General features: G+C 36.6%; 1 protein-coding gene across 10 annotated transcripts in view; it reads left to right on the forward strand.

The window, feature by feature from the left end:
• USP34 (ubiquitin specific peptidase 34) overlaps nucleotides 1-25,661 on the forward strand; it is a 245,626-nt gene that overhangs the window by 143,784 nt on the left and 76,181 nt on the right. For all 10 annotated transcript variants that reach the window (XR_009447947.1, XR_009447948.1, XM_059659684.1 and 7 more), the window contains 8 exons: nucleotides 4,111-4,311; nucleotides 7,090-7,172; nucleotides 12,493-12,533; nucleotides 12,674-12,798; nucleotides 14,030-14,182; nucleotides 15,126-15,230; nucleotides 18,372-18,427; nucleotides 18,523-18,643. Coding sequence is in view for 8 of the 10 variants with exons in the window: in XM_059659684.1 (XP_059515667.1) it covers nucleotides 4,111-4,311; nucleotides 7,090-7,172; nucleotides 12,493-12,533; nucleotides 12,674-12,798; nucleotides 14,030-14,182; nucleotides 15,126-15,230; nucleotides 18,372-18,427; nucleotides 18,523-18,643 (885 nt within the window). In the remaining 2 variants the exon portion in view is untranslated. The remainder of the gene's footprint in view (nucleotides 1-4,110; nucleotides 4,312-7,089; nucleotides 7,173-12,492; nucleotides 12,534-12,673; nucleotides 12,799-14,029; nucleotides 14,183-15,125; nucleotides 15,231-18,371; nucleotides 18,428-18,522; nucleotides 18,644-25,661) is intronic.

The raw sequence follows: 25,661 nt of genomic DNA on the forward strand, positions 1-25,661 counted from the left end.
AGTAGAGAACCATTGTATATGTATACTACTACTTAGAGTATGCAGTCACCTATTAATGGACATTTGAGTTTCCAATTTGGGGCTATTACGAATAAAGCTGATATAAACATTCATATGCAAGTCTTATGGGGTACATATGTTTTTGTTTCTCTTGAGTAAATGCCAAGTAAAAAAATAGCTGAGAAGTATGGTAAGTGTAAGATTACTTTATAGGAAGCTGCCAAACTGTTTCCAAAGGAGTTTGTACCATGCATTTGTTACACATTCTCACCAATAGTTGGTATAGTTAGTCTTTTTAATTTCAGCCATTCTAGTGAGTATGTAGTATTATTTTGTGTCTTTGTTGTCCTACTCAAGAAATCATTGCCAAATTCAATGTCCTGAAGCTTTTGTCCTATATTTTCTTCCAAGAGTTTTATATTTTAGATCCTTGATTCATTTTGAATTAATTCTTGTATATGTGTTAGGTAATGGTTCAACTTTAATCTTTTTCATATGGACATCCAGATTTCCCAGCATTTCTTGAAAAGGCTGTCCTTTCCACATTAAATGGTCTCAGAAGTAATTTTATTTTAATATTCTCTAATTTGTTTTTCATTTACATTGACATTTTCCATTTGCATTTTTGTCCTTTTTATTGAATTTATTGGGGTGACACTGGTTAACAAAAGTATACAGATTTCAGTTGCACAATTCTACAACACATCATCTATACACTGTATTGTGTGTGCACCACCCCAAGTCAAGTCCTCCATCCATCACTGTTTACCCTCTAAACCAGTGGTTCTCAACCTTTTGGCCCTTTAAATGTTCCTCATGTGCCGAAACTGGTTTGGCTCAGTGGATAGAGCGTCGGCCTGCGGACTGAAAGGTCCCAGGTTCGATTACGGTCAAGGGCATGTACCTGGGTTGCGGGCACATCCCCAGTGGGAAATGTGCAGGAGGCAGCTGATCGATGTTTCTCTCTCATCGATGTTTCTAACTCTCTCTCTCTCCCTTCCTCTCTGTAAAAAATCAATAAAATATATTTAAAAAATAAATAAATAAATGTTCCTCATGTTGTGACCCAACCATAAAATTATTTTCGTTGCTACTTCATAACTAATGTTGCTCCTATTATGAATTGTAATGTAAATATCTGTAATGTAAACATCTGATATCTGTTATGAATTGTAATGTAAATATTCACAGGATGGTCTTAGGCGACCCCTGTGAAAGGGGTAGTTTGACCGCCAAAGGGGTCACGACCCACAGGTTGAGAACTGCTGCTCTAAACCCTCCTCCACCCCACCCCCAGCAGTCACCACTCTGTTGTTCATATCCTTGAGTTTTTCCTCTCTTTTTCTTTTTTCTTTTTGCTCAATCCATCCACCTCCTTCACCCAGTGTCCCCCTGCCCCTCCCCAGGTATCAGCCTATGCTCTATCTATGAGTCTCTATCAGTTTTGCTTGTTAATTCATTGTATTCATTGGATTCCATATATGAGTGAAATCATGTTGTCTTTTTCAATGTGTAGAGCATTATTCAGATTTTTTATTTTTTTATGAATGAGTTTTGTGTTTCTAAAAATTTGTCCATTTTGTGTAAGTTATCCAATTTTTTGATATACATTGACAGCATCACCTCTCTTGCACAGTGGGCTGTTATTAAGTAAAATAAGAGTTACTTGAACACAAGCACTTTGCTACTGAGCCAGCTCTACTTAGTGATTAATGGTTGAGTAGTGTATGCAGTGTGGACACACTGGACAAAGGAATGATTCATATCCGGGCGGGACAGAACAGCACGGCAGGAGATTTCATCACACTATTCAGAACAGCACAAAATCTAAAACTTATGAGTTGTTTATTTCTGGAATTTTCCATTTAATATTTTCAGACTGTTGTTGACCATGAGCAATTGGAACCTCTGAAAATTACACTGTGACTAAGGGAGGGACTACTGTAGTAGGAATATTTTCACTCAGTCTGTGGCTTACATATATAAATCAACATTTATGTTTTTTTAAGCAAAGTTTTAAATGTAACAGTTTTTGTGTCCTGTATAAGAAATCCCTTTTTTAAGATCACAAAGATTTTCTCCTGATTTTTGTTTGTTTATTTGTTTTCTGTAAGTTTTACAGTTATCTTTCAGATTTAGGTCTGTGATCATTTTGAGCTAACTTTTATATAAGTGGAGTGAGGATGAAGTTTTGTTTTATTTGATTTTTTTATGCCTACCTAATTTTTCTAGCACCATTTGTTGAAAAGACTATTCTTTCCTCACTGAAATTTCTTTGTACCTTTCTGAAAACCAGTTACATATATGGGGTTGCTATGTTTCAAGTATATTGGTATATTGTATAGATATACCACTTGGCACTGGCATTAGGAAAATGGGAAGAAGAAGACTATTAAGGCGAAAGCTCTGAAACTCTCATCTTGAACATAAATGATAATTCTTATTAATTCATTTTAAGGAAGTGTTTTACTTTAAAAAATTTTAAGTAGATCTTCTAGTCAGAAATATTACACTAAAAAATGTTTTACCAAAATATTTTTACTTTAAATATACATATAGAAATGTAACATTTTCAGTTGAATTATATTCTAGAGCTATTGAGAATTGCTATGGCCCCAATATATTAGAGTATATGCAACTTGTTTGAGAAACAACTTGTTAGTTGTTTAACTGTTTTAAAAATCATAGTACATTTTGAGCAGTGTACAGTGGAACTGCTGGGAGCCAGTCCATGCTTGCTGTTTCAAGGGACCTGGCATATATGGCATACTGTTCTTAATATGTTTGCTCACCTTCTTGGCACTATGTGTCTTAACCAAGGTCTCTGAGAAAGGTTGTTTCCCCAGGTAGGGATTTTCCCCTGAAGTTAGGGAGTGAATAAAACCCCTCAACTAAGTGCCAGGCGGGTAATTAATCACTTTAACTATGAACAATCATGCTTAAGCTACATAATCTTTACTCCCTGGAATGGAGATAAGAAAGGCCTTAACCTTTGTAATAGAGATTGATAGGATTGAATCAACTGGTATAAATACAGATGTAACAAGACAGCGAGACACAGAACTTAGAACACGGAACTTAGAACACAGAATTTAGAACACAGAACCTAGGCACAGAACCTACACAGAACGTTCTCTGGAGACAGAAGAACTTCGCTGGAGAGAACATGGCAAAAGATCCTGGACTGAACCTGACTATAGAACATGGCAAGAGAACCTGACTAGAACCTGGTGACCGAACCTGGCTGGGGAACCTGGCGAACCTGGCTGGAGAACCTAGCAAGAGAACATGGACACAGAACCCGGCTGGAGATCCTAACCAGTACTTCGCTGGAGATCCTGAGCAGAACCTCTCTGGAGATCCAGACCAGAACTTGGCTGGATATCCTGGCTAGGCTGCTGATCAACTGAACACTGTCTCCGTGTCCTTCCTTCTTCGCCGACTCCGTCTACGCCTTTGGGAACCCCTGGACCTGCTGGGGCTGGACCCCAGCATGGAACCTTGGTGCTCGAACTTAATTCATGCCGGAAGGCTTTTCAAGAAGTGATTTGTTAAAAAACTGAATCATATTTTCCCATTAGAAAGAATGTAAATTGAATTAATCCATTCCAGATCCCCAAAGAATTCCCTGTTTAACTTTTCTTATATACAGTACATGTATAATGTACTGTTTAATCTATAAATAAACACTTATTTTCTTAAATTTATCGAGCTATCCCCTACTAGCCTGAACGGGATCACTTTCAGCACTTCTTCCAGGGGTGTCTTTCAGGTCAGGATCAGCATCTTTGTTCAAATATCACTGCTTCCAAAATGCTGTACTGTATTTTTATTAAAAACCCCGTATCTCCCTATTACATACATTTATATGATGTTTTCATGGTAGAAATGTGTGTCATTTCCATTTCATTACATGCACCCTCTTAGTGTTTTGATAATTTTTCTTCAGTTTCATGAGATTGGGTTGATATATGCTGAGGAAAATTTTATAGCACATGGATTAACTACTTGGTATAATTATTTTTATTTTCTAGCCTTTCATTTTAAGTTATATAGTAGCCATATTAAGTTAATTAAAATAGGGAAATGACATTTTTTTCTTATCCACAGTGGCAGCTAGACTGTCTTGCTTGCTTGCTGAAGTTAATATGCCAGTTTGCAGTAGATCCATCTGATTTGGACTTAGCTTATCATGATGTCTTTGCCTGGTCTGGTATAGCAGAAAGCCATAGGAAAAGAACTTGGCCTGGCAAATCAAGAAAGGCTGCTGGTGATCATGCCAAAGGTCTTCATATACCAAGATTAACAGAGGTAAAGTTCAGAAGTTATTAAATTATAGTAATGAATTCTATTTATGTTTTAAAAGAGCTTGTGTATTTTTTGTTTTGACAAAATGATGTAAAACACTAATGCATAAGAAATGCTATTCTACAATACCACAGTATGACTTACCATTTGAAGTGATGCCTTCATTTTAATGCAGAAGTAATTATGATGCTTAGTTCATCATCCAAAATGCAAGAATAAATTATATGGCATTTTAATGTTATCTAACTGTAGGATTGAGTTTATTATTTGGATTCAGTAATATATATATGGAATGTATTAGGGTCCATTCAGGAAAGCAAACCACATTAGATATTTCAACAGAGGAAATTTAAAATAGAGAATTGGTTTTATATGTATGTGTTGGAAGACTGAACATACAAAAGAGAAATGTTGAGGTAATCTAGACAAGTAGCCATTTACTGCTCAGGGTTTTCAGAACATATGGGAGGAATAGGTTGGGGTTTTCAGAAATAAGCTTATAGAATAAAAATACTGTTGAACTGGGGTTTAGGCCTCTCAAGAAAGGGGTTTTGCTACTGCTTCTAAAACCAACTAAAAACAACTGCCTTTTCTGGGTGAAATACTTTGGAGCAGTGCCAAAAAAAAAAGAGGAAATCCACAAGGAAATAATTTATAGTGTGTCAGATTGACAGAACCTAATAGGAAGTCAGCTGGCAAGGAGAAATTTGATTTGTTATGTACCAGCCCTAGGATTGCAGAGCAAGTATAAAGTATATATAATGGATAGAGCTGAAGAAAATAACACAATAACCAGCAGTAAAATTAGAATTATTTTTGTTCACGTGATTATATATTTGTATTTCCAATGTCTTCACCAGTGGTCTTGGAAGTGGGGAGGAGATGATGATGAGTTTTTAGTGAAATCTCTTTTTCATTTTGTAATCTTTCGTGACTAGTGCCTCACTTCATACCTGCTAAAGAAAAAACAGAATAATGAATTGGTTACTGATAGAAAACTATTGTGGTGGTTATAGGTTGGAAACTGATGGTATAAATGGAAACATAAAGCATATTTCCCTGGAATTTGGGGAGATTAAAAGGGGAAAATGATCAATGTTAGTATTCCAGGGTTAAATGGGAAAAATGGTCTATGCTAGTATTTCCAGGTTATAATGTCAAAAGCACAGATTGAATGTGCTTTTTCCCATCAGCTCACTAAATAACTTAAAAGCTTTTGACACTTAGTGATTTCCTCTTGAGATATTAATAATATATAAATATAGGTACACATATAGAATTTTAAAAATAATTGGCTTGTTTTTTATTTTTTTACCTTTAATTGTTGACACTATTATAGATGTACCCCTTATTCCCACTTTGGCCACTTCCACACAGCCCCCAAGAATTGGCTTATTTTTTAAAAAATATATGAAAGTACATTCTTAGTGAAAATAGTTCTGAATATACAAGTGAACTCCTCAGTCATAGATGACAACCATAAATAGCATTATTTTTTTTTTTCTATGCACATGCCAGGGTTACGTTTTTGTAGTTTACAAAAGGTACATACATTATGTATTTTGCTGTTTATTCATCATAATAATTAGAGCTTAGTATGTAAATCTCAGCTGTTTGGGAACAAAAATTCTTGTTACACTAATTGTGGAGACAGAGCCATCCAATTTTGGTACACTATAGATAGTACAAAATTCTTTGTATTTGTTTAATAGTCTTTACAAAGGTTGAAATTCCAAATTGAACTTTTATATTCCTACCTAAACATAATTTTTCTTGAAGCTTTCCTGATTTTGCCAGGGACAGGTTTTGCACATTTGACATATATATACTTGTGTTACAGCGCTCTCTATGTTATCTGCTGCACTTGTCTAACATCTCCAGGATGGAAACAGTGTCTTATAAAATAAGTGCCCAAATTTTAGGGTGTTTTTTATGAACTCCCATACTGCTTTTCTAGATTTGCATATTATTATCAACAGTTTGCCAATTTTATCACATAATCATGAGTGTGTATATCTGTGTGTGCGCGAACACATTCATTTACATATTATACTGAATCTTTGCGAGTTTCAGACATTATGACCATTTACTCATAAGTACTTTTATGTGTACCTCCTAAGACCAAGGACATTTTATTAACTACTAGTGTAAAATAAGTTTAGAAAATATTATCTAATCTGCAGAAGAGATTCAATAAATTTTTAAATTAAATTAGAAAATTCTTATTTTTTCCTATTATATGGACGAAGAGCTAGAATTTAGAAATTAAGTATTTATTAGAGTTGAGGCAGCTTGAAAGTCAGCAAACTTAACATTGAACCTTAGGATTTTAAATCTGAAATCCATGCTGTATATCCCTGGAATATTATATTGTCTTCCTATATTCATTTCAGAATGGTTGAGGAGTCTGCTGTTGCTTGACTTCTTTTTCCTTGTTTCAGAAGTAGAAAATGTTTTATTCTTCACCTATGGTGCAAAAATCCACCAGTGTGTGATATAGTATTTTTCTCTGACATGCAGGGAATCTGTGGAGCAAATATAAAAAAATAGTTTTATTTGTGTATTTCTAAATTTTGAATATTTTTTTGTTAAAGTTGCTTGTTTTCTAAAATTTGATATTTTTACAGTATTTTCAAATGGCCATTCTAAGATACTCCTTGTCATAAAAAAATTCAACATAATTTTGAGTCAGGTTAAAAATGCAGTTGTGTGGTTTTGTGTGTTTTTTTAATGTATTCAAAGACTTTTTAAAAATGTTTTTTGTTTTGTTTTATTTTAAAGGTATTTCTTGTTCTTGTGCAAGGAACCAGCTTGATTCAACGACTTATGTCTGTTGCTTATACCTATGATAATCTGGCTCCTAGGTATGATGTTTTTAACATAATTTATGTATGCATTTGTGGTAAGAATATAGTGTTTTAAAGCTTCATTTTTGAAAACATTTAATACTTAGAAAAATTTTAGGGTGTTTTTATGAACTCCCATACTGCTTATCTAGATTTGCATATTATTATCAACATTTTGCCAATTTTATCACATAATCATGAGTGTGTATATCTGTGTGTGCGCGAACACATTCATTTACATATTATACTGAATCTTTGTAAGTTTCAGACATTATGACCATTTACTCATAAGTACTTTCATGTGTATCTCCTAAGACCAAGGACATTTTATTACCTACTAGTGTAAAATAAGTTTAGAAAATATTATCTAATACACAGTTGGTACTCAGTGTCTCATTAGAACCACATACTACTATTGCATTTAGTTGTCATATTTCATTTCCTTTAATCACTGATACTATCTTAGCTTTCTTTTATGATACTGACATTTCTGAATAGTACAGGCCAATTCTTTTATAATGCACCTTTCGATCTAGGTTTTCCTGATTGTTCCTCATGATTAGATACGGATTATATATTTTATCAGGAATACTCGATAAATAATAATCTTCCCCAGTACATCCTGGTGATGTCAGTTTGTCCATTATTAGTGATATTAATTATGATTTGTTAATCTGGTTTCCTTTAGCTTTTTCTACAGTGTTTCTGATTTTTTTCTTTGCAATTAAAAGTAACCCGAGGGGACTATATTTTGCAATTGCTTAAATTTCCAGCTCCTATAATAAAATTTTCATTCATTGATTTTTTTTTTTTTACGCATTCAGTGATGATTCTTGCCTGAATTAAAAATATTGGTATAGCCCTCGCCAGGTGATTCAGTTGGTTGGAGCATTTTCCTATACATCAAAAGGTTGTGGGTTTGATTCATGGTCAGGGTACATACTTTGGTTATGGGTTCAATTCCCAGTCGGGGTACATTTGAGAGTCAATTGAGCGCTCTCTCTCTCTCTCTCTCTCTCTCTCTCTCTCTCTCTCTCTTCTCCTTACCTTCTTTCTCACTCCTTTCTTCCTCTTTCTAAAATCAATAAAAAGACATATCCTAGGGTGAGGATTAAAAGTTAAAAAAAAAGTAATATATATTTACAAACTAGTGGTTTTTCTAACTCTTAACATTCCTTTTATGTTTATTAGTTGACATTTTATTGTTAGGAAGTGCTTTCTCTTCTTTCCTTTTATTTAATATCAGAGTGGATTTTTTTTCATTCAACATGTTGTAATTCATTACCATTACTAATCACTTTACTAAAATTATTCCTGAGTTGGCCTCGTCAGGCTTGTTCATGTGTCTTTTGACATATAACATTATTTTGTGTGGAGGGGAGGGATCCTTTTTTCCCCCTTCCAGGTTTGTAGTTTCCCTGCCTTAGTTCTAGAATCAGCCATTTTCTTTAAGAAGCCTGTTGGTAGAGAACAGAAATATGGGTGCGTGGTCTACTCATTGCTACCAGTGTTTCCGTGCTTCTCTGCCCTCTGGATAGGGTTGGAAATAAGAATATAGTTAAACGTGTAATATGATTCTATGTATTTGAGTTATGTTGGAAAAGCTTTTTTAAATGTACAAGTTATTTTTCCCCCCCGAAATTAAAGTATTGTATTTGCTGACTAAATACATGGGGAGCAGAGAGAAAGGGGGAGAGAGAGACCAATTGGTTATGCCTCCAGTACATACCCCTACAGGGTATTGAACCCACAACCTAGGTATGTGCCCTGACCAAGAATCAAACCTGCAGCCTTTGGTATATGGGACGATGCTCCAACCAACTGAGCCACATCAGCCAGGGCCTAAGATTATGTCTTTCTTAATGTACTTTTCTTCAGTGTCTGTCCCAATTTAATTCACATTCATTCCTTGATCAATACCTGCTTTACCCCACTAGACTGGTTAAGTGTAAGTACTATATAAACTAAATGTGATTTTGCTCACCATTATATTTTCAGTGCCAGGTATCTTACCTCATAGTTTAAAAACTTATGAACGAGTAACATGGGGAAATGAAGAAAATGATGTAACATGGCTTTGATTAATATGATAAAGTACGTTTTATGCCCCAACCACCAGTTACTCTCAGCTAAATATTTCTTAACTCTTCCTCCTTGTCCTCTAACACACACTGTTCCTCAGCATTCACGCACTACAATACATTGAGTTAAGGCAATTCAATGACTGCTTTAGTCCACTTTTTGTTCACTTGACTTTGTTAGCCTCATGCAATGAAAAATAAATATGCAGATTTGATACCAGGTTTTGCTGCTGGTTCTCTGTGTGGCAATTCTTGTTTTCGTTCTAGCAGTTCCATTTTTATTTTATTTTAGAGAGAGAGAGACATCGAGACATCAATTTGTTGTTCTATTTATACATTCATTCATTGCTTGTATGTGCCCTGACCAGGGACCGAACCCACAATCTTGGTGAATTTGGATGATGCTCTAACCAACTGAGCTTCCCAGCCAGGGCCAGTAGTTCCATCTTAAAAAATTCATTAAAATCTTTGTAATGTGAGCTCTTGCCCACTCCCCATTCCCACACTTCATCTCTGTGACTTCTCAGCTTCTATTTCTGCACCATTATCTTTTCATAGGTTCTAACCCTTCATTCATAAGGTGCTAGGACAGTGGTCGGCAAATTGCGGCTCGCAAGCCACATGCGGCTCTTTGTGTGGCCACGAAGTTTCAATCACACTGTATGTGCGCGCCCGCACGTGGTATTTTGTGGAAGAGCCACACTCAAGGGGCCGCAGTTTGCCGACCACTGTGCTAGGAGATTTACATCAAAGCAGTTAAAACACTTTTTGCTTGTATTATCAAAAATCATTTAATACTACAAATTTAAAAGATAGGTGGGTAAGCTGCTCTGGTGAAGTTAATATACCAATATGTTTGTTTATAGTATGTTTAATATTAAAAAAGTTCGATTTATAAAGTTTTTACTTCTTAGTACCTTTTACTTTAAATCAGTAATATGGGTGAGCCTTGCTTTGGGGGACTTTAAAAGGTATTCTGTGAATTAATAGCAAAGTGTAAATGCTAGAGATTAGTGATTTTTTAGAAGTTTATTTGTAAGCCCAAGCTGGTTTAGCTCAGTGGATGGAGTGTTGGCCTGCAGACTGAAGGGTCCCGGACTTGGTTCCCATCAAGGGCATGTGCCTTGGTTGTGGGCTTGATTCCTAGTGGGGGGCGTGCAGGAGAAAGCTGATCAATGATTATCTCTCATCATTGATGTTTCTATCTCTCTCTCCCTCTCTCTGAAATCAATAGAAATATATTTTTAAAAAGTTTATTTATAAGGCAAATAATCTATATTTAATCTTGTTAAAATAAAAATTTCAATTAGTTTTCTTGAAACTGAATACATTTTCTTTTAAAATATTTTTATTGATTTTAGAGAAAGGAGAGAGAGCTAGAAATATCAATGATGAGAGAGAATCGTTGATCGGCTGCCTCCTGCACGCCCCCTACTGGGGGTCCAGCCCACAATCTGGGCATGTGCCCTGACTGGGAATTGAACCATGACCACCTCCTGGTTCATAGGTTGCATAGGTCGATGCTCAGCCACTGAGCTATACCAGCCGGACAAAGTAATACATTTTCCATTGAAGTTACTAAAAATATTAGGGAAAATAAAGATGAAATTATATTAAATTAGTCAGCTTTCTCTACTTTTTAATAATTTAAAAATATATATATATATATATAATTGATTTTTTACAGAGAGGAAGGGAGAGACATAGAGATTTAGAAACTGGAACACTTGTTCCAGATGAATACAATCAGCTGCCTCCTGCACACCTCCCACTGGGGATGTGCCCGCAACCAAGGTACATCCCCGTGACCAGAATCAAACCCGGGACCCTTCAGTCTGCAGGCCGGCACTCTATCCACTGAGCCAAACCGGTTAGGGCTTAATAATTTGCTTTTAACTATTCATGCTAGAAACTGGCACTAACAATACAACAGCATTAAACAGAACCTTTCATAGCTGAAAGCTTTTCTGAAAAGGTTTGTTGAGCTGAATGCTAGCCAGAAGAGGACTAAGTCTGGGGCATGAAGTATAAACCACCGGCAGACTACATGTCCCCCATTCTGGAGTTGATGGGCTCTTTTACATTATAGAAGAAAGATGTAAGTTGTTTTGAAAGAATTTACATTGGCTAAGTAAAGGAGGAAGGTAAAGCAAGGGCAGTTCTGGGATAGGTGCATAGTCCCTGAGGAAGAAATGTTTACTACTTTTGATTGGCTGCAGGGAACAGTCCTGAAAGTTCATGCATAAGCAGATTGTGATGGTTTCTGGTGGTTGCTCTAGGACAGTGATGGCGAACCTTTTGAGCTCGGCATTTCAGCATTTTGAAAAACCCTAACTTAACTCTGCTGCCCTGTCACATATAGAAATTTTTTGATATTTGCAGCCATAGTAAAACAAAGACTTATATTTTTGATATTTATTTTATATATTTAAATGCCATTTAACAAAGAAAAATCAACCAAAAAAATGAGTTCGCATGTCAACTTTGACACGCGAGTCATCGGTTCGCCATCACTGCTCTGGGAGTTGCTTCAAAGCTCCTTCATGTATTCAGGAATGTGAGCATTGTTAGTTGGCTCACAGACATTAATTAACTGGTTGAATACTCTTGTCTCTCTGTTTCACTTTCTGGCCTGCTATAATTTAATTTAGTACTGCTCAGAATTTTTTTTCTTGTCAAAGGAAGGGCATTTTATGTCAATGTATGATTCTTTTAAAGCAGCAGTTCTCAACCTGTGGGTCGCGATCCCTTTGGGGGTCAAACGACCCTTTCACAGGGGTCTCCTAAATACATCCTGCATATCAGATATTTACATTACGATTCATAACAGTAGCAAAATTACAGTTATGAAGTAGCAATGAAAATAATATTATGGTTGGGGGTCACCACAACATGAGGAACTGTATTAAAGGGTCGTGGCATTAGGAAGGTTGAGAACCACTGTTTTAAAGAGTCTGAAGTTTAGACTAAACCATTGTGACCTTTCTCTTGAATAACAGCCCATGAATATTTGTTGAGGGTTTACTTACTGCAATCAATATCGGTTTCAGTCAAATTTTATTAAATCTGAGCATCCATTTGTTTGCTATAAGATTTAACCAGTGAATTTTAAAATAAAAGATAAGAGTCATAGAAAAAAATAAAAGTAGCTTTCTAAAATCTAATGTTTTTTATGGGGAAAGTTGTATATACTTTTAACTAAGTTATTTTTAATTCATTACTGAATTTAATTGGTGGTGGTGTATTTTTATTTGCAGAGTTTTGAAAGCTCAGTCTGATCACAGGTCTAGACATGAAGGTAAGGATTTAAGAAAGTTAATTTTTCAGAGGTAAAAATTTAGATAACTAGATAGATTTATATGTATTTTTAAATAATGAACATTGTTTTCTTTACAGTACCAAGCCCTTATAATTGTATTTTTTCTACTTTTTCTTTAGTTTCACATTATTCAATGTGGCTCTTGGTGAGTTGGGCTCATTGCTGTTCTTTAGTGAAATCTAGCCTTGCTGATAGTGATCATTTACAAGATTGGCTAAAGAAATTGACCCTCCTTATTCCTGAGGTAAGATAAAAATAAAGATTAGTAGTTACGCTTTACTTTTTATATTAACATCCTATATAATAAAAGCATAATATGCTAAGTGTCCGACCGATCGGTCAACCATTCAGTCAACCACTCCACCAGTTGCTATGATGCACACTGACCACCAAGGAGGAAGATGCTACAACAGGTAGGTTAGCTTGCTAGCTGGGGTCTGGCCAATCAGGACTGGGCGAGATGGCCCCGATCCCTGGCCAGGCCGAGGGACCCTACCCATGCACGAATTCATGCACTGGGCCTTTAGTTGACAATAAAAAAACTAATGGAAACCAATGACCCACAAATATATCACATTATCTGGAAGATCTATAATATTTTGGAACTATCTATACTTAAGTGTGAATTTTAGATATTCTATAGCATTCATATTTGTCTTTTTCTGAAATACTTCTTTTAGATTATTTTGCTTTTTTTAAAAAAATTGCTCTGTTTTGGGACATGGAGAGGTGAGCGTTTATTGTGGTCACTTAGCATTTATTGTGGTCATTTACGTTTTAGAGAAGTTCTTATTTGTGGTTTTTTTTCTATTTAATTAGAGTGTATCTTAGATGCAAGTGAAAATAAAAATAAATATATTTTCTTTGATTCCATTATTGACACTGAGGAGGACAATATAATTTTCACTAACTATATCTTTGATATTACTCACACCATATTCCTACGTGAAATAGTAGAAACACACTCTTACTATCACTTAGCCCCAACAATCACATCTTTTTTAGACAGTACTGTATAAAACTGTACTCTTAGTTGATGAATATGTGTTTTTGTTCTGGTTCTGTCCCAGAGAACCATTGTGACATTTGGGCAAGTACCTTAGAATTGGTAAAATGTTCTACTTTAAGTGTTTTATAAATTGCTGTTATGAAAATATTTTATCCTGTTACTTAATCTTGTACATAAATTTATATGTATATTTTCTCCTCAATCCCCTTTGTATTTGTCTATTGTTTAATTGGTTTTATTTTATGACCATATTTAGGATTTCTCAGATATGTTTTTACATAATACTATATACTTTGGAGTACTTTATTTGGTCATATATTTATATGCGTGAATATGTGATCAGAACATTGCATTTTAAAATGTTATTAAATAAATCACCTAATGTTATTTCTGCCAACATATTAAGCCTAATATTAGCTGTTTAATACTAACTCAGATTGTCTTTGGAACTTGTTTTTTCATTTAGACTGCAGTCCGACATGAGTCTTGCAATGGTCTTTATAAGTTATCTCTATCAGGACTGGATGGAGGTGACTCAATCAATCGCTCTTTTCTGCTACTGGCTGCCTCAACATTGTTGAAATTTCTTCCTGATGCTCAAGCTCTCAAACCTATCAGGGTAAGATTTTACTGTATTCAGGAGTGGTTTCTATTTTTGCAGTTTCCTATGCCCAATTTTATTATCATATTATATTATTGTAGTAATTTTGAGTCCTTGTTTACTATCTATAGTTTTTACCAAGGTAATAAATACTTACATAGTTCTTAAAGTGACAGCATTGTGACCATGTTACACCTACGAGTAGAATATGTTTGTTTTGATTTCAGCTTTAGGGGATCTGTCATGGATATTCTGTTTTGGAAATAACATTTGTTCTTACTATATTTTTGGGCCTGTGTTAGTAAGTTGAATGTCAGAAACATCATAAATGTAGCTATCATTTAATTTAGTCACATAGGGTTTTATTATTATTATGATATTCTCAATTTCTAATTTTCATCCCTTTCCCATGTATATATTAGCCTTGTAAAAGCATCTACCACATAATAAATCCTGAGCCCATTAGTAAGTAAATTTTACTAATCCCAGAAATATGTTGTATTGTAGGATTTACTTTCCTCCACCATATTAACCTATCATCGACTATGTAAGAAATACGATGTATTCTTTATTTTTCAGATTTCAAAATTATAATAGACCATTGCATGTGGGTAGCTTTATATATACTCATGTTCTGTAGGTTTCTTGTATTCCGACATTTTCATTGAATTCTTAATTTATATCACATTATTTAACATTATACATTATTCATATCTTTTTCAAGTAGGTTGTAAGTAATTTGAGAGCAACGTTATTCTGAGTTTTCTCATTCACTATGTTCTTAGTTTTCTAACTTTATAGAAAATAGGAGTGTTGTCTTCATATTTTTGTTAAGTTTTTATTACTGTTTAGTTTGTATTAGGATTTAATTCTTTTCATAGTGTAGTTTCTTAAATATATTGTAATTTTAAGTTGTTTTCCTTTTAAAAATGATTTTACAAAGTTAAAATTTTTTTAATAGATAGATGATTATGAAGAAGAACCAATGTTAAAACCTGGATGCAAAGAGTATTTTTGGTTGTTGTGCAAATTAGTTGACAACATACATATAAAGGACGCTAGTCAGGTATGTTCAGGAAATTATACATTATCATGTTAATAGAAATGAATTATGCACATATGTGTTCATACTTTATAGGTCCTTATTAAAGCATTTTAATCAATGAGTTGAAAATGTTTTGATTTTTCTACTCGATTTGCACCTTTCTGTCCTGCTCTAATTCCTTCCTTCTTTTTACTTTTATCTTTGTTGAAATGGCTTTATCTAGTATCTACATATAAGTAGTTTTCCTGTCTCTGTTGAGTAAGATTTCTGGATGCAAAATCGTGTTTAGAATGTGATATTCAGACTTTAAATTTAAATACAGCTTTCTATAATAGCCTGTAGATTTGGATTTCTGAATATAAAATAAAATTGCAATTCAAATAGGAGTTGTTTTAAGGTCAAAGAAACACTGTGAGTTTGCTGATCTAATTTTCTTTTAGTAAACTAAAATATTTTCATCTAAACAATTGTTTAAAACAAGTGAATTTCAAAAACAAATTTGCCACATAAAGTCTTTTGATTTTTTTCACTTATAAATTTAGTAAACTAAAATGCATCTAAATGATCTCAGGGGGAAAAAAAGAGAAACAACTTAAACAAAATACATTTAAATATTTAGGAAACATTTTCTCTGATTTTTTTTTAATATATTTTATTGATTTTTTACAGAGAAGAAGGGAGAGTGATAGAGAGTTAGAAACATCGATGAGAGAGAAACATCGATCAGCTGCCTCCTGCACATCTCCCACTGGGGATGTGCCTGCAACCCAGGTACATGCCCTTGACCAGAATCGAACCTGGGACCCTTCAGTCCGCAGGCCCTCTATCCACTGAGCCAAACCGGTTTCAGCTTCTCTGATTTTTTTAATGTATTTTGATCGAAGTGCAATATATACACTTTACATACAAAATATCCTGTAGTGTTTGAACTTCTCTTTAAGAAACTGTTAAATCTGAATTCTTTTTTTTTAAATTTTTGGTTAATCTTCACCCGAAGATATTTTTTTCCATTGATTTTTAGAGAGAGTGGAAGGGAGGGGGAAAGATAGAGAGGAATACTGATGTGGTGAGAAACACACTGATTGGTTGCCTCCCACATGCCCCTGACCAGGGCCACAGCCTGCAATGGAGGTACGTGCCCTTGTCAGGAATCCAACCTGGGACCGTTTAGTCCACAGCCGACACTCTATCCACTGTGCCAAACCGGGTAGGGCTAATTTGAATTCTTAAGTTTTCTACTTTTCATTTGAGAAATAATTGTAAAAATTAATATTAAGTATGCTTTAATTTGCTTGATTATTCATAAAACTAGAGGCCTAGTGCACGAAATTTGTGCATTGGGAGAGGGGTGTCCCTCAGCCCAGCCTGCACCCTCTCCAATCTGGGACCCCTGGGGGGATGTCTGACTGCCGGTTTAGTCTAAACGGGCAGTCGTACATCCCTTTCACAATCTGGGACTGCTGGCTCCCAACTGCTCGCCTGCCTGCCTGCCTACCTGATTGCCCCTCACCGCTTCTGCCTCTAGCGTGATTACCCCCTAACCACTCCCCTGCCAGCCTGATCGATGCCTAACCACTCCCCTGCCGGCCCAATCGCCCCCAACTGCCCTCCCCTGCTGGCCCGGTTGCCCCTAACCGCCCTCCGCTGTAGGCCCGGTCACTCTCAACTGCGCTCCCTTGCCGGCCTGGTTGCCCCTAGCTGCCCTCCCTCCGCTGTAGGCCTGGTCATCCTCAACTTCCCTCCCTTGCCAACCTGGTCCCCCCTAACTGCCATCCCCTGCTGGCCTGGTTGCCCCAACTGCCCTTCCCTGCCGGCCCTGTCCCCCCTAACTGCCCTCCCCTGCCGGCCTGGTTGCCCCTAACTGCCATTCTCTGCTGGCCTGGTTGCCCCCAACTACCCTCCCCTACTGGCCCGGTTGCTCCCAACTGCCCTCCCCTGCCTGCCTGGTTTCCCCTAACTGCCCTCCCCTGCTGGCATGATCACCCACACCTGCCCTACCCTGCCAGTTATCTTGTGGCCATCTTGTGCCCACATGGGGGCCATTTTGTGCGAGGGTGTAATGGGAAATTTGCATATTACTGCTTTATTATATAGAATATTGATGTCACATAAACATCGTGGTTTTTTTTTTTTAAATCTGGTGGTGTCTATTAAAAGTAGGAATCTAATATTTCTTGCTTGCCAAACATTTTCCTTCACAGAGATTGTCTTTAAGAATCCTCTTAAATTAAGTTCTAGCCCAGCCTGTGTGGCTTAGTGTTTGAGCATCAACCCATGTACCAAGAGGTCCCTGGTTCAATTCTTGGGCATTTTATGCCTGGGTTGCGGGTTCTATCCCCAGCAGAGGAGGGTGCAGGAGGCAGCCCCATTGATCAGCATTGATGTTTCTGTGTCTGTCTCTCTTACAATTTTTCTAAAAATCATAACATTTTTAAAACATTAAATTCTAGTTTATATAATCTTAAAATTTTTTGCTCAGTTGTATTGGTAATTAAAGCTTTTTGAAATTATTTAACTGTATGTAAGTTTATTTTTAAAGCCTAGTTTAAAGGTGTTGTTAAAAAACCTTAATAGCTGAATTGTACAGTATGTGATTATATCTTAGTAAAATTGTTAAAGAATAAAAAACAACATGAAACCTTAGTATCTCCTCAATAAATAACTGTGACAATCATAATTTGTTAGTGACATCCCATAGCATCTTTTGTTTTTTAATTCTTACTGATATATATATGTATATACATAAACATATATATGTATGTATTTATCTTTTTGAGAGAAGGAGAAAGAGAGAAACATTGATATGTTGCCTCCTTCATGCACTTTGCCTAAGGATTGAACCCACAAACCTGGCTGTGTGCCCTGCCCGGGAGTTGAACCCGCTACCTTTTGGTGTATGGGGCAGCGCTCCAACCAACTGAGCCATAACGGCCAGGGCCCATTGTATCTTTTTTGAAGGACTGTCAATGATGTGTTTACAACTATAATATTATTAATTTGACATATATAAGTAAATGAGTTAATTAATAGGTATATTCATGTATTTAGGAGAACCAAATTCTTATTACTTTCAAGGAAAACATTTTTTATGCTGTTTTAATAATCTCTGAATTACTAAATAAAAATTTACATTTGAATTTTATATTTTCTCTTTGTATTAAGACAACACTCCTCGACTTAGATGCTTTGGCACGGCATTTGGCTGACTGTATTCGAAGGTAAAATTTGATTTAAAATTGACAGTTATATTGTTGAGGAAAGGTAAAAGGACATAATCATGTAAACTATCTTGTTTTGCTTGTATTCTCTGTAGCAGGGAGATCCTTGATCATCAAGATGGCAACATAGAAGATGATGGACTTACAGGACTCCTCAGGCTTGCAACAAGTGTTATTAAACACAAACCACCCTTTAAATTTTCAAGGGAAGGACAGGTAGGTATTAAGACATCTAAATATCTGTGTGAAATGTGTTTGAAACTTTTTTTTGTTGCAATGAAAAATTTCCTTAAACATACAAACGTAAAGTTTACTAGAACTTTACTGCTGGGAGGAAAAGTGAACTGTGAATAAAATGAACCCTGGAAATATAAACCTTAGGCTCATTTTTAGAATGCAGAAATAATTTTTAATTTCTATGACTATATATAGAGAAAACCTTTAATGGTATAGTTTTGTGGGATTGAGTATTTTGAATAGTAACTTACACAATGGAGTTAATAACCAGTCATTATAGAGTACCTGTCTTACTGGTTTTATATTTGAAAGGCCCATTTGACATAAAATCTATTTGATACACTTAATGACTAAACCAACAAATGTCCAATTACTCTTTAGATTGAGTTATTCACTCTTCCATTGGCACTTTTGTAATTTCTTGTAGGGAGTGAGTTATTTATGATCTGGAGAGTTGGTTATTGATTGTGTCAGAAAACACAGGCTGGAAAATTGTTCCCATGAGCATTGACTAAGAATTCTTGAGATGAACTTAGCGTGACATTCTTACCTACCTTAAATCTGTGTTACTTCCCCTATTCCTTAAAGCTCCTTCCTGTGCTGTTTCTTCTGGGTCCTTCCATTATTTTTCCATTATACCCAGTGGGAATAATTTGAATGTTTCATAATCTTTCTGGTTGAAGTCTTATATATAAACCAATATATAACTATTCTAAAGTAGAAATAATAATTTTTCTGATAACATCATTGTAAAGCAAAAATCATAAGAGAAAAATTTTAGATAGTAGAAAGAGAAGATTCCTTTATATAGTTCATTTTCCAATGATGCTTTGACTATGGCATTCCAGGGCTTTCTGTGGATATAGTAAATACACAAGTATATAATTTATGTTATAGAAACACCATTCTGTGATCTGCTTTCTTCATTTAAAAAATGAATACATTAAAAAATAATCTTTCAAAAATTAAATACAAAGGAGGGAAATAATTTCATGTTTTTGAAAAATATATATTTTTATTGATTTCAGAGAAGAAGAGATGGAGAGAGATAAAAACGTCAGTGATGAGAGAGAATCATTGATCAACTGCCTCCTGCATGCCCCACATTGGGGACTGAGCCCCCAACACGAATATGTGCTCAGCCATTGAACCAAACCAGTAATAAATTCTTAAAGTAAATTTAATTAATTAGAATACATCACTTTACAAAAGACTATATCATTTTTATATTCCCAGCTATACTACATGATAGGTGTTTTCAACTGGTGTGCAACAGAAGCACAGTAGTGAGGTTGAGCTTCTTTTCATGTGTTTGAAAGCCATTTATCTGTGTTACCTTTTCTCTAATCTGTTAAAATCTTTTTCTCATTTTCCTAATGTGTGTATAACTAGAGGCCGGGTGCACAAATTCGTGCACAGGTGGGGTCCCTCTGGGTGGCCTGCAGGGATCGGGCCGAAACCCACAGTCCAACGCTGCCTGTAGCTCCTGCCTGTAGCTCCTGCCTCCCGCTCCCACTCATCCCGGCCCCACTGTGCCTGCCGCGGGCTCGCGACCAATCAGTCCCGATCAGGACAAGTTCGTCCTGCTGCAGCAGTGCTCACCAGCCATGAGCCCTGCATCTGATGCCCTCCCAAGGGGAGTGGCCTGCAGGATCAGGCTGAAATCGGCTCTCCAACATCCTCTGATGGGTCCCAGATTGCGAGGGGGTGCAGGCCAGGCTGAGGGACTCCACCGGTGCACGGTGCACGATTGGGCTGGGGAGGGATTGCAGGAGGGCTCCAGGGCACATCCAGCCCATCTTGCTCAGCCCTGATCAGCCAGACCCCAGCAGCAAGCTAACCTACTGGTCAGAGCATCTGCCCCCTTGTGGTTAGTGCATATCATAGTGACTGGTCGATCCATCGACTGTCCCCTGGTGGTCAGTGCACGTCACAGCAACTGGTTGACCAGTTGACTGTCTGCCCCTTGGTGGTCAGTGCATGTCATAGCGAGCAGTTGAGCTGCCTTAGCATATCATTAGCTTATTATGCTTTGATTGGTTGTCCTGCTGTTCGGCCTATTTGCATATATTTTTTTATTATATAGGTGTGGGGTTTTTTTACTAATTTGTAGAATATTTTCCATAAAATAAATTTCTTTGTAATGTGAATTGCAAGTACTTTATCTCTTTGTCTTTTTTGTTTGTTTTTTTATTTTCTTTATTGGTTAAGGTATTACATATGTGTCCTTAACCCCCTTTTGGCCCTCACGCCGCCCATGCCCTGATTGTCTTTTGACTTTGTGCTTTTGTTTTGCTTGTTTTCCTAAGCAGATTTCACTTTCATTTAATCAGATTTACTAATCTTTTATAGCTTTTGGATTTTGTATTATACTTTAAAAACTCATAGTTTTCTTACACTTTCATTATTTTAGTTTTTACTTCTAATTTTGTACTATAAGTGATTTATTGAGGTGAAAGGAATGAAATGGGGAGTTAATTTCTTTTTTATATAGCTACCCAGTTCTAATAACTGGCTAGGTTTTGTTTTGTTTTGTTTTTGTTCTTAATCCTCACTCGAGGATATTTTTCCATTGGTTTTTTTAGGGAGAGTGGAAGAGAGAGAGGAAGACAGAGAAAAACATTAATGTGAGAGAAACAACATCGATTGGTTGCCTCCTGCACAAGCCCTGACCAGGGCCTCGGTTGGGGAGGATCCTGCAACCAAGGTACATGCCCTTGACCGGAATCAAGCCCAGGACCCTTTGGTTCACAGGCCGACACTCTATCCACTGAGCCAAACTGGCTTGAGCAAGGCTAGCTTTTTTTAAAATCATTGATTAGAAATTCCTTTCTAGAATCATCCTAAACTGGCGTATGTATTTGTATTTATTTCTTGACTTCCTGTTTCACTTTACCCATCCATTCATTCATCAACCTTATATCCTTATTACATAGTTGTATAGTTAGTATCTTGTAGAGATGGCCCATCTTTCTTATTACTCCTCAGAATTTTCCTGGCTATTTATTTTTCACGTGAACTTTAGAATCAGTTTGTCTCATTCTTTCAAAAATTTAAATTCTGTTACTTTTTAAAATTTGGGTTGTATTAAATTTATGGTTGATATAGAAAAATTGACATTGTATTGAATTTACCTGTACAAGAACAGGATCTGTCTCTTTATTTATAGAAGACCAATCTTTTTGTGTTTTTCACTTTGAGGTTTTCATTTGAATATTGTGAATTTTAAGCATTTCTTAAGATTATTTCTAGGAATTTTATTTTCATAACTAGGGGCCTGATGCACGAAATTCGTGCACTGGGTGTGTGTGTGTGTGTGTGTGTGTGTGTGTGGGGAGAGTGTCCCTCAGCCCAGCCTGCCCCCTCTCACATACTGGGAGCCCTCAGGCGTTGACCCCCATCACCCTCCAATTGCAGGATCGGCCCCTTGCCCAGGCCTGACGCCTCTGACAGAGGCGTAGACGCCCAACACCCTCCGATCGCCTGATCGGCCCCTTGCCCAGGCCTGACGCCTCCGCCAGAGGTGTCAGGCTTGGACAGGGGACCCCCATCTCCCCCTGATCACTGGCTCTGGCCCCCGCCCTGGCCTGAGGCCTCTGGCCCAGGAATCATGCCTGGGCAGGGGACCCCCATCTCCCTCTGATCACTTGCTCCACCCCCGACCCAAGCCTGACGCCTCTGACCCAGGCTTCAGGCCTGGGCAAGGGGACCATCATATCCCCCCAATCCCCGGCTCAGCCCCCCGCCCAGGCCTGATGCCTCGGCCAGAGGAGTTGACCCTCATCACCCTCCGATCACCAATCACCGGATCGGCCCTTTGACCAGGCCTGAGGCCTTTGTCCTGCCCCCCAGCTCTTAGCTCCCCTCTGGGTTTCTGATCACTGTCAGTGGCAGGGGGCTTCTTCCTGCTTTCCCTTCCACCTCCCTGCATTGTGCCTACATATGCAAATTAACCGCAATCTTAGTTGGCAGTTAATTTGCATATAGCCCTGATTAGCCAATGAAAAGGGTATCGTTGTACGCCAATTACCATTTTTCTCTTTTATTAGATAGGATTGGTATCATAAATGGAATCTTTTCTACAATTATGTTTCCTAACTGGTGGTTTATGTACAGCATTTATTGTGTATGAATTTGTTGTAGGCCATCTTAAATTCATCTGTTTATAGACTTTTTTCAGCTGTCTTCACTGTAATCTTCAGTATTGTCATTGAGTTTCCTTTTGTTTTTTTATTTATCATCTGCAAGTAATTGATTTTTAAGTTTTATCTCTTCCCAGTTTTTTTAAATACATTCTATTGATTTTTTAAAGAGAAGAAGGGAGAGGGATAGAGAGTTAGAAACATTGATGAGAGAGAAACATCGATCAGCTCCCTCCTGCACACCCCTTACTAGGGATATGCCTGCAACCAAGGTATATGCCCTTGAGTGGAATCAAACCTGGGACCCTTCAGTCCGCAGGCTGACGCTCTATCCACTGAGCCAAACCGATTAGGACTCTTCCCAGTTTTTAAAATTTATTTTTATTGTTAAGGGTATTACAGGTGTCCATCATACCTTTTGCCCCTCTCCACCTGGCTCCTGCCCCACCTCTGGTCTTCACTGCACTAATTATCTGTGGCTTTCCTTCCTTTTAACTTGTCTAATTTTGTCTGGAACTTCCAGAACAACGTTAAATAATAGTTTTATTGTTTATTAGTAGTTGTTTGTTGAGAAGGTTTTCATGTTTATGTAGTCAAAACTATAGTTTTTTATAACTTTTTGGTGAGATGGGAAACCTATAGAAACACGTACAGGAGAGATGTGATCTGCATTGACATTTTAAAAGCTTCACTATACTCTGTGTGTGGAGATCTAGGTGGAAAACTAGGAAAGGCAAGTGTGTTTGGATCAGGAGTCCAGTTAGAAAGTTTTGCAGTGTTTCTGGTGAAAAGTGGTTGGATTTGGAATATTTTAGAAGGTGCTCACAAAACTTAAATTTAGATAAGATTGTGAGGTGGAAGAGAAGTTAATCAAAAGTGACTCCTCAATTTTAAGTCTTAGAAACTAAGTGAATGATGCCATTTACGAAGAAGAGGAAAACTCAGACTCCACAGGATGGGGAGAGAGTGGGTGTATCAAAATTAGGAGTTTTGTTTTAGACAGGTTAAATTTGAAATGTCAATTTAGATAACCAGTGGCAGTTTAAGGCGGTTGGTTTGGGTGTAATTTTAAGAATAATCTGTATCTCCAATATATTTAATGTTCCTTTTCTATTTTAATGATTTTGCTTTTTTATTTAAGAATATTTTAAAATTTCATTTAGAATTTTACTTTAGTTCAGAAGTCAGTAAACGTTTTCTGCAAACAGCCTTACAATTTTAGGTTTTGCAGTCCAGGTATGGTCTCTGACACCACCATCACCACTATCAACACTATTGTTACTGCTTCTCTTTCCTTTCCTCCTTTCTTCCTCCTGTATTCTCGTTCCCCTTTAAAAATATAAACTCCATTTTTATCTGTTCTACCTTGCATAGTATCTAGCACATATATGTTGAATAAATGCATGCTTAAGACTTAGTCCTGATTCTTAAGAACTAACAATTTAATGGTTCACTTGTTCAGCAGGTAATTATGGAGAAGCTTGCCTTATGCAAAATTTGTATGTATCCTCACAAATAATGGCTGCTTATGATACTTGTAACTCATGTTAAAATAATAGGCTACTAAAGGGATATTATCAGATATATTTAAGATCAGATATCGAGAAGATTAGGAAAGGCTTTGAAGAAGATAGCTTTTGTAATACAGGATAAAGTTTTCTTAAATAGACATATAAAGGAAACATTTAATCATAGAAAAGAACACGAGTAAAAAAGAATTCATAGAAAACTACTGGGTATCTACAGGAAATTGAGTGGTTAGTTCAGTTTGGCTTGAATTTGAGGAAGTATAGGAGGTAACTTTGGGAAGCTAGGTGGCCATCTATTGTGGTCACAGGAAATTGTTTTTATATGTACAATAAAACAAAAACCTTTTGTAATTTTAAAAAGAGTCTTTTGAAGTTTTGATCAGTCAACATCAGGAATATGTTCTGGTAAAGTAAATGTGGCAACTGATTGAGAGACAGTAGTGCAGTGGTCTGTTAAGCTAGAATGATCCTGTCTTTATATTTTTATGGATTTTTAAATTCTGAGAAACTTTGTATACATAGTGGAAATGTAAGCCTTATTCATATGTTTACAGTGGGAATTGAAGTTTTGTTTTAATATCATTTCTTTGAATTTCTTCTAAATTATATATCAAAAATACACTGTGATCAATCTTCAGAACTTTTTAATATTCTCTCAGGTAGCTGTTTGAGGTTCTTTCTGGGAAGTATTCTAAAATGGCTTTACATTATTTAGCAAATGGGTATGTTAATATACATATGTTACTATTTCACTTAAAGACACCTGCTCAGGGTAAGGAAAATAAAAATATTGTTTATTTTAGCATGCTTTTATCAATCTAATATTTCTGATAAAATGCTTTCTTCTTATCACAGGCTTTAGATATATATATATTTTTTTTATTGCTTAAAGTATTACAAAGAGTATTACATATGTCTCCCCCCTCCCCCTCCCCCCCCTTGACAATCCCCCGGCCTCCCCTACCCCCCAGTGTCTTATGTCCAGTGGTTATGCTTATATGCATTCATACGTGTCCTTCGGTTGATCCCTTACCCGCGCCCCCCCCCCCTCCCCCAAACCTCCCCAGCCTTCTGGATGTAGTTTGACAGTCTGTTCGAGGCTGCTCTGCCTCTGTATCTACTTTTGTTCATCAGTTTATAATGGTCCTTATTATCCATGAATGAGTGAGATCATGTGGTATTTTTCTTCATTTGACTGGCTTGTTTCACTTAGTATAATGCTCCCCAGTTCCATCCATGCTGTTGCAAATGGTAAGAATTCCTTCCTTTTTACAGCAGCATAGTATTCCATTGTGTAGATGTACAATAGTTTTCTGATCTATTCAT

This window comes from Myotis daubentonii, chromosome 12 (genome assembly GCF_963259705.1).
Source record: "Myotis daubentonii chromosome 12, mMyoDau2.1, whole genome shotgun sequence".
Lineage (NCBI taxonomy): Eukaryota > Metazoa > Chordata > Mammalia > Chiroptera > Vespertilionidae > Myotis > Myotis daubentonii.